The sequence below is a fragment of the Haemorhous mexicanus genome, chromosome 13 (genome assembly GCF_027477595.1).
Source record: "Haemorhous mexicanus isolate bHaeMex1 chromosome 13, bHaeMex1.pri, whole genome shotgun sequence".
Classification (NCBI taxonomy): Eukaryota; Metazoa; Chordata; class Aves; order Passeriformes; family Fringillidae; genus Haemorhous; species Haemorhous mexicanus.
Window position 1 is genome coordinate 8064700 of NC_082353.1, and position 10220 is coordinate 8074919.

The window sequence follows — 10220 nt, forward strand, 5'->3', positions numbered from 1 at the left end:
GTTTGGCCCGTGCCCGGCGCTGCTCTCGCCCTGAGGTGCCCGGGGCGGGCCGGCCTCGCCTCATCGCGGGGACACCGTCCTGGGCCCGGAGCGTGTCGTGGGCTCGGATACGCCAGTGCTTGCTTTCCCTGTCGTGTGATTAAAAGATCGGGATTGATCTTTGGCTGTAGCCTGTGAATCCCAGTGGAGAACACTTCTCCCTTGCTCACTCGTGCTTCCCAGCGGGCATGCGGCTGCCGTCCCCTCTCCAGGGCCCGAGGAGAGGCCTCAGCCGGAAATGTTGCTGGAGACACAGTTTGAACTCCAGCCACTGGCTGTAGTGTGATAACACATAAATTACTCTTTTGCCCTTTAAAAATGTGTGGATATGTTTGACAGTTGAATTTTTCTCCTCAAACCTCTGCTGCACCGAAATCTGCAATGAAATGTGTTGATATTTGTCATTTAAGTTTGATCAGTAAAATCGATCTTAGGAGAAGGTAGAAGGTTTTCACTGCAGTGTGTGCTGCGTGCTGTGCAGTTTGTAAGATGTGAGGTCTTGCTGTTCTTACTGGGGGCATGGAAGGCAGTAGAACTGTGCTGTGGTCCTGCCTTAGCATGCCTGGCTCTTATTCCTCATAAGGAAAGGTGGAAGGTAAGTTTCAACAGAGGACTTGGAAAAAAACCAACTCCCGAGTCTTGCAGTTTGGAGAAGACCAGGACGTCCCTGAGGTACTTTAAGCTAGTTTGGTAAGGATGTTTTAAGGAAAGTAATGGGTTTTTTTATTTAGATACTTTTTCGGTCTGTAAAATGAAATCCAAATGTTACATGTTACCAGGATTGTTCACTAAAGGCACCTCCTTCAGTTAAATCAATAATGAATATGTCTGGCAGAACCTATGTGGCAACATTAAATTTCATCCAAGTTCGCTGTTTAATAAAGAGAGGGTAAGGTGAGACTTTGCACAAGAACTTGGTTTTGCTAAGGTGAGCTCGGGAATAAAAACCAAATACACTAGGAGGACATGTTAAACAGTACCTGTATAATTAACTGTCCTAGAAACTGTGCCACACTTCAAAAGAGCTGAGGGTTTTTTTGTGGAAATGTGTCTTGCTGCCCAGAAGTTGGGAAGATAGATCCTTTTGTGAAGTGTGGGATCAGCTGACATGGGAGTCAAAAATGTGGCCTGTGTGGAATCAGTCACCTCACAGCTCTTTGTTTAATTGACATTTTATGTCCAGTTGCCAAGCCAGTAGTGCAGCTCGACCTTCCACCTAAACTGTAAAACCTCAAGAGTTGAGGCAGAACACAGGGTAAGGGAGGGTATTTTACTAGTGTGATGTCTTATTCTACATAGGAATTCTTTATAAAATATGTTTGTTCTGCTGCAATTTCTGCATCTTACACAATAATACATAATGCTTACATAAAATCCTTATGGGAAATGCCTGCCATTCAGCAGGGGCAATTCAGTTAACAGATTCTGCTCTTTGTAGACAAGTTTTTTTCAGATCATTCACATTTGGGAATGTTGTCTTTAGATGGTGTGCTTGGTTATGCCTGATCAAGGCAGTGCCTTACACATGCTTATCAAAGGAATCTGAATATTGAAGGCCAGAGGGTTATAGGGTATGTTTGTTGTTAAGGCCTGATTTGTTTTTTTGTGGTCAGAGACAGTGACTGTTCTAATACTTCTTTTTGCATGAGTGGGAACAGTTCCTGATGAGAAAGAATGAAGCACAGAAATAATGAAATGGGAATTACATTTTTACAGAGTAAGTAATCTCAGCCTGCTTGGGGTTGTTACTGTGCTGCATTAGCAATGCAGTAAGCTGACCTATCACTGCAGAAGTGAGGGATGAGAGAGATCCAGGAAAAAATAGCATGCTCCAGCAGATATTTTTTCATCTCCAAGTAGCACAGAACTTTCACTGGGATCTAGAAGGCCAGCTAATAATTTAAAGAATAAATATTTTAAAGTATCAAAACTATGGGGGAGATGGTGAGAGGAAGAATATGGGAATGTGAGGCTTCAGGATACTGAACTTAAGGGAACAAACACAGAAGATAAGGACATTTCAGAAACCCTAAATGGCTTGTTTGACTTGATTTTAGAGAATGGAAAGATAAGAAATGTACTCTTCAGAGGTGCTGCTTGATTGCTAGCTTTGCATGTTATGAAAACAGGACACTTTCAGACAGAGAAAAGGACAAGTTGCCTTAAACTGTAATGAATCACTGAAACTGGGTTATATTTATTTGAGAATTCTGAATATAGTTATGTGTGAAGTGATGAAGCCGCTAAGAATAAAGCTCAGTTTATCATTAGACCTGACTGTTACACTTGGAGATAGAACTGCAGGAAATACCTCAGTTTGGGATTTTACTGTTTTGGTTTGGTTTTGGTTTTGGTTTGGTTTTTTTTTTTTTTTTTTTTTTGGGTGGGGGTTTGGATTGTTTGGGTTTTTTTAATAACTAAATGAAGTCATTGGAATCATAAGCTAGTGAATCTAAAGAAAAGGTAGCCAATGGATGAATGACCTAGTTGAACATGGCATGGCTTCTGCAAAAAACCCAAATTCAGTAAATAGATCTTTGACCTTTCTGAAAATGAGTAGATGTTTTTGTGGGTTTCATCAGAAGATTGCCAGACACAATACATGATGTATACGAGTGGCAATTAAATGAGTTCAGCTGTGTGAGGCAAAATGTAAGATACAGAATTGGTCTGCATTAATCCTATGTCTGCACAGGGGGTAACTTAAGTTGAGCTGAAATTTTAATACTTCTGCAGAAAACTGTTGTTTAATATATAATTGAATTGATTGCTTTTGTTTTGGCTTTTTGTTATTTCTTAGCTAAAGATTCAAAAATACGCTGAAGTCAAGTAGAAAATCTTGTGAATGCAATGTTTTAGCATTAAACAAGGACGCATAGAATCTCCTTTGACACCTTGATTAAATAGTAAGTTTCAGTTTCAGTATAGGGGATGAGCTGAAGCTCTATGAAGTGAGAGGAATTTTAGTTCATTATTGTGGCAGTGATGGAAGTTTTGTCATAAAAAAGGATTTCTGTTTGGACCTCACTGCCACTGAGTATCAGCTCTACTGGGTTGGAAGGAAGCTGAAGATACTGTTGTCAGTTAGCAAATTGGTAATAAGCTGAGAGCAACTCTCACCTGACAGATGATTTGCAACAGAAAGGCTACAGAAATGTGTTAACAAACCTGATGGCATGAGATTTGGGGAGTGTTAGACTGTATCTGCTCAAGGAACAGATTTTCACAGGGGAAGATAACATGTCTTTCTTCTTGTCTTCTGTGTTCATCTCAGCCAGAGTTCAGTGGACTGATTTCCTATTGGTATTTGCATGTCAGCAGAAATCACAGGGTTTTGAATGATAATGCATTTTATCCATTTTCGAAAATTAAATTTAGTGGAATAGAATGTAAGAATTGAGTTGTAAAAATGAAGAGAAAAAACAAGAGAATTTTAAAAAATGTGCATCTGTCTTGTTTAACATGTTTCTCAGTGCTGAATGTTTGTATGCCTAACGGACCTGAACAGACTGGGGACTGTAAGTGAGCCTGATTTGATGCACATCCTTCTGATGATGCTGTAATTTTTCTGACACTCAGGAGTTATGAAATGCCATAACATGTCAACTTTGCTTTAAGAAGATGAACTGGGCAATGTTTTTAAGGAACTAAAAGTACTCGTGGTCATTTAGGGAAGTCTCAGTCCTTAACAACTGAGGTACTGTTTACAGTGGGATAAGGTGTGTTGGAATGCTTTCCTTAGGGTTGGATTTTTAATCACCATTCATTTGATGTGGTCACTTAAAATGCATTGTTTGCATATTTGTTTCTTCCCCTCAGACCTTACTGCTCGTTTAAGGAGCTTTTCCTTTTCCAATCTCTGCTGTGCTCTTTGTAACGGGGCCTTGCCTTGTGTCCACAGTGAAGGGGAGTCAGAAGTGCGAGCTGAACTGCCGGGCCATCGGCTACCGCTTCTACGTGCGCCAGGCGGAGACGGTGATCGACGGCACGCCCTGCGACCCCAACGGGACAGCCATCTGCGTGGCAGGGCAGTGCAAGGTAAGGCACGGCTGCCCCAGCTGCCCAGACCTGCGCAGTGCTGGCTTCAGCTTGCCTCTTTTTCTTAAATTTTATTTGTATTAAAGTAGATGTGAACAACATTAGCTTTTATTATTGCGGATTGGGGGATTTCTTAACTAACATTTGTATTTACTGAGAACAAACTAAGGAGTGCTGAAAGGATGGATTCAGGAGGTGTTTTAGCCCCAGTTAAGGTATCTGCCAATGAGCTTTTTCAAGGTATTTTACTTTCTACAGAAGAGGTTTTTAGAAAGAACCAGAGCAAAAAGATTGAAAGCTTAAATAAGAAAGAATTACAATATCTTTTTTTGATTCAGTTTTAGAGTGGAGATATTTTTCAGAGTCTGCAACAGAATGGTTTCTTTTGATTGCTTTATAGCTGCTTGTAGTCAAACTTTTCTGATTGGGCCATGTTTGCCTCAGGTCTTACTGGCTCTCCTTTTACTCAGCAGTGATGTTCTCTTAGAAAACAATTGAGTGGTTACATTTCAAGGGTTCAGAAAGAGCTGCTGTGTTGACTTTTTGCCATCTGCTGTGTAGATTCCATTTGCGATGAATAAATACACTTTTTGCAAGATGGTAGCAATTTTAAACAAAATGTTACAGTGTTTAGAAAAAGTTTGTAATCTTTCAAGGGAGGTTAGTGAAAGAAATAAATTCCTAGCGTGGGGCATTTGATGCTTGGCTGATGTTTCCTATATGTGTTGGCAAGAGCTGCAGAAGTGGCTCAGATGTGACTCATGAACTCAAATAGTGAAAGGTCAAGTTCAGTTTAAATAGTTGGTTTGCCAGGGGAAATCTCTGATGAATACAGCCTTGTCCTCTGCATGTCCCAATTCCTCTGACTTGTGCACATCTGGACAATGCCATGTTTGTTTCTGTTCTGTGTTTCTTAGTGCAAGCAAAGCCATAGCTTTGAATTTCCTTTGTACAGGATAGATCTGGGTGAAGTTGGTTGTGCTTTAAAGCTTTCCTTGATCTCAATCTAATTCAGAAAGGGCCAGAAACTTGTTTTAACTGCATTTCTGATCTATGACTCAGAAAACTGATAATTGAATTAGGCCTAACGAATGTATGGTCTCTATCACCCTCTGTTGGACATTCTTTTACATTACCAGAACAATAGTATCCCTGTTACAAACCATTATCTATTTTGTTCCCAGGACCATTGCTTTTGGTTAGTATTTTTAGCTTACCTTATCCTTAAGAGGAAAAAAGATGGAAAATGCTGATATAATAAAAATTATTCAGAAATATAGTAAAGAATATGGTATATGAGATGAAATAGTCCTTTAAAAACCTTGAAGTGAAAAAGTCCAACAAATTCGGGTATTTCATCATAAAAACATATTGTCTGTGACACTGTCATAACTGGCTCATATACTAACTCTAGTGCTACAAAAAAAGCTCACTTTTCATTGAAATGATTGTGTATTTCCTGAATCCTAATGAAATGAAAACTTCTTAAATTAATTAAATACTTTAAAAATAAAACTAGGCAAAGCAGGAAGAATGGGGTGATATTCTGCCTATGCAGAAGAAAGAAGTGGAACAATGATCTTGATAATCAGATGCATTATTTCTGTGTAAGTTTGGTTTTCTGCACCCTTGAGCAATATTATTTCTGATGCATTTTTTAAGTGAACAAATGTTTTCACTGACAGTCCTATTGAGTTCCACTTCTGTTTTTTATAGTTTTTATTTGGTGCCACAGCTGGTTTCCTAATACATATGCTTGGAATGTGTTTCAGTATTATTGAGTAGATGTTGTTTTTTTGTAAATACATTTGCTACTCCTCTTCTAACCCTACATTTTGACACTGCTATTAAATTAGAGTGACTGCCAATGGGACTTCTTTCAACTTGCTGTTTAGTCAGAAGTGTCTGTTTTCTTCCTTCAAATTTTTTTTCTTCTTTTGTGTGGAATGAGTGCATCCTTACATTTCTTCTGGAGACAGTGGGTTGGTCCTACCTAGTAACTTTTAATCTTAGAAGAAAAATGCAGAGAGAATACTGAGGAGACTTTAATAAACAAGCTATGAGAAAATAATGTTCTTAATAATTCTGACCCTGCCCATAGATTGAGAAAGTGCCTCTAGGGCAGAATGTTGCGTGTGTTTTTGCATGTGTCTGGGACACTCCCACTAGGAGAAGCCGTCCCAGTACCTGGGCAGGTGTGAGCACCGACTCGAGGTGGTTTTGGAGACAGAAACGTTACCTGGGAGCTGTGAAAAAAATTGGTTTGGCAGAGATGTTGATTACCACGCGGGGGCGCGCTTTACAAAGGATCATTCAGCATTCCACCCAAAATTCTGTTTGGGTGGGAACTGCAGATACCTCTCAAAGGTGTGTGAAACTATTATTTTCTGTCTCCTGATTTTTATTGCATTTTCTCTTGCAATGTGGTTTGTTTTCATCTTCCAGCTAACTGCTGACCTTAATAGAAAAATATTTAAGCAGTTTTAAAATGCACACTGTAACTTAAGTAGCAAAATGTTTGGTAATAGAGATTTTACTTGCCTAAAACAAAGAGTGCATCAGCTATTGAAAACCTTGCTAGCTCTCTAGGGAGGTAAGTTGTGTCAGCTATAGGAAGCATAGCCAACCATGCTAAGTGTCCATCAGAAAAGCAGGATGAGGCAAGGAGCTCCTATTTGGAACTGTGCTGGTCTGTGCTAATGTCCAGGTAAGAGAACTATAAATGACATTATTGTTTGAAGTTTGCCTTTGAACTGATGTGAAATCTGGTAGTAGGTGGTTGTGAGTAGCAGATACTCAAGTTCAGACAAAATGACTAAGCACTGGATCTGTATATTTGTTCTTTTCCTATTGTCCAGCAGCCTCTTGTTCTGGAAAAGACCTCACAATCTAAAGGATGGAGCTCCTCATCCTTCCATGGAGCTGCTGTCTGAATCTATAGTTCTGCTATAAATGACCCAGGAAAACAGACCTTATCAGGATCAGATGTTGCTTACAATGCCATTTAACATTTAAAAAAACACCAAACAAAACCGCAACCAACCAAAATGGTATTACAAAATATCTTCATTCTAAAAGGTTTTTAACTGTTTTTATATGTGCTACATCATAGCACATGTCTTGGAGAAGGTTTGTTTTGCTTCAGTTTGAAGCAAAAGTAGGTGCTGAAGTGCAGCATAGAATGGCCAATCCAGATTCTGGTTCCATCTGTGCTCCACACTCTGTTCTCCTGTCAAATGTGGTCAGGAATGTCTAATCTGCCTATCAGAAGCAGCTTGAGATACAGCAAAGTAATAGAGTGTTATGTACCTTTATTTTGTTCTTATTTCTGCAATTTTTAAAACAATAATTTTTCAGGTGTAGATGTCTTTATAAAAAGGTAGAATATAATCCTTATCTGCAGTATGCCTTTGTCTTCATAGATTGGTGGCAGTAGAAAACACATCCCAGCTTTGAGCTTAATTGTATCACTAGAAAGTTGTTTTGAAAGCAGATGCTGTTATCTGTAATGATTCAGTGACACAATTAGGGAATTTTATTGTCCTTGAGTTATGCTTCTCTTTGAACTAGTTTGAAAATGATGCTGAAAATGATAAATCAAAATCTGAAGTTTTCAAGAATGCTGGGTATAGCAGTGGAGTAGAAAATAAAATACTGCATGTTGTTGGGCCTTGATTTTTTTCTGATTAAACAGTTTGATGTATATCAGGTTGAAAGTGAGGTTGGATGTTTATGAATAATTAATTATTCCCTAGGTTGGAATAATCAAATGATCACTCCAGCTTAGTTTGAAAGAAACAAGATAAAGTCCAGTGGTACACTGGTATAAAAGGAGACTGGGAGTGTTCATGGAGAAACATTCAGTAACACACCAGTCCCTTCACGTGGTTGTTCATAAAAAAGCCTGAAGTCACGAACACTGTTTTTTTTCCTGAAATATTGGCTTCCTGTGATGGAGAAATTAAGTGCAGACAAGAAGAAAGGAGCTTGGATGAAAACCCAAAATGAGTGTGGTCTCAGCTATTCTTTTTTCTCAGTCCCTTAGTAAGTTTTCATGGGTGCACTCTAACAAAACAAGCTCGGTAGCCCATAGGAAGATGGATTGCAGCACTGTCCTGCATTCACAAATGAGGGAACCATTGAAGAGCTGTGGATTCTGTATCATGGTGGAGGTGAAGGGTTTGATGTCATGTCTCTTATGCAGAAATTACTAAGATATAGTTAATGCCTTCTAAGTAACCAGTAGAACCAAACCTGTTTTGTGTTAGATTACAGCTGTTCAAAATAAAAAAAACAACCAAGAAATTCAACCAGTTGAAATACATTTGATTTCAATGAAAGTTTGGGAAAGCAGTTGTAAAAGAGAATAATGTAACTAGTGCAGGACCCCTCTTCTGAGGTTAAATAGCAAAAGGAAACAAAGTAATTTAGATTTTATTGTAAAGAAACCAAGAGGGGTGCAGCAGAAGTACCTTTCTGAAACTCACGTTTAAGGGATCTGTTAAACACCTGGACAAGGCAGCAGTGGGAAGAAAGCTATTAAAAGGGGGACTGGCTGTGTAAGTATTCATTCTTGTTCTCCTGTTTAGAAGAGAGGTGAAAACTTTGCAGTTACTCCTGCAGTATAAATGATACCTTTTGCTGTTAATTGGCTGAATTATGTTTCTCATCCTAGAAATGTTCAAGCCATTTGACTTTCAGCATCTCATTGTAGTGGTTAGCTTGGAACTCCAAAAAGGGCTTTTAGATTCTTCTCTGCAGAATGCTTAAAAAGGTCCTTGATTAGCTGTCTGCAAGTAGAGATTGCCAGCAGACCTCCTCAGACAGGTGTTGACATGGGAGCATCTGAATTTGACTTTCTGACCATGTGTTCTATGGCAGTGGTGGCTCTGAATGGGCAGCATCCGCTTTGTACCATTGTCCCAGAAAAATTCTGGAAAGGGGAACTCACTCACTGTGGGGGTAGTGGGTTATGTCATGCACAAAAATAAAAATGAGGAAGCTGTTCTTGAGATTATTGCTGTCTTCTAATGTTTATACTAAAAGACTGTCACTGTAAACAGTCACAAATTATTTTATCATGATAAACATAAGAAGAGCAAGGAGATTAAAAAAGAATTGTACAGCATTAGAGCAAGCTTGTATATCACATATTTCATGAGAATTCTTCTTTGGTTGTGTACTTTCTGCTTGCTTGCATGGTGTCTGTTACTAGAATTTAACCTGCAGTAGAGTTGGAATGTGCAGTAAAACTTTAAGTTACTATACATTTAAAAAAAGACATATTTATGTTAGAGACAGCTTATTAGCAGATTGATGTGTTCTCATGGCAGGTGGGGTCATGAAGTAGAAGGAGGGCTATTTATGAACATTTGTGAGGAAAAAATAAAGGCTTTCATGTGTGAGGATTTATGAGGTGAGTGCTAAAACAATAATTGAACCAATAAATGGAATTAGTATTTCATTTTAATTTGATTTATTTTGGTACTTTCTCTGTCACTTTCAATCCATGCTGCCTCCTGTGATATCCGTGGTCTGGAGATCAGGGTTTTTCCTTTGTTTGCAGTTGAACTCCCTTGTTCTAGCAGTGTTATCTGTGTTGACTAGTAATATTTCAGGCCTCATCTGAAAGTCAGAGTTCTTAGAAATACAGCATTTAAGTGTATTTACTGCTAAAGGTTTGTTCATCTCTTTTTTTTTGCAATACTCTTATACCTGGTGACAGGTGAGTAATGGTAGTATTTTAATTATTGTTACCACTGATAAATCACTGATTAAATGAAAATTTTATTACAATTCAGTAATTTCAGGAACTTCAGAATTTAGGCACTAGGGCTTTTACTTTGTTAATTTTAATAAACTATCAGATGCCAGTTACCCAGAAGTCTTAGTGAAAATAGAGGAATTTTTAGAAAGCAAGGACAGTGCAGCAAAATGTTGTCTGACCTAAGCTGATTTTTACTAAGGAGCCAAAGAGTAAATTAGTGCTTAAGTTTGTTTTGATGACTTCTAGGAGCAAATTGAAAATGCTAATAACTGTAACAGAATATTCCAAAATACCTATTATTTAGTCAGGAAACTGAAACAGCAATCTTGGAAATCTACAGGAAATTAAGTATTTAGGCTTTGTTTTCATTTAACTA

The 10220-nt window shown here is 38.5% G+C and overlaps 1 protein-coding gene across 1 annotated transcript in view; it reads left to right on the forward strand.

The window, feature by feature from the left end:
* LOC132333282 (thrombospondin type-1 domain-containing protein 4-like) overlaps positions 1-4074 on the forward strand; it is a 111221-nt gene extending 107147 nt beyond the window's left edge. The window contains exon 6 of the mRNA XM_059858223.1: positions 3941-4074. Coding sequence (XP_059714206.1) covers positions 3941-3943 — 3 coding nt within the window. The 3' untranslated portion in view covers positions 3944-4074. The remainder of the gene's footprint in view (positions 1-3940) is intronic.
* Positions 4075-10220: the final 6146 nt, after the last annotated feature.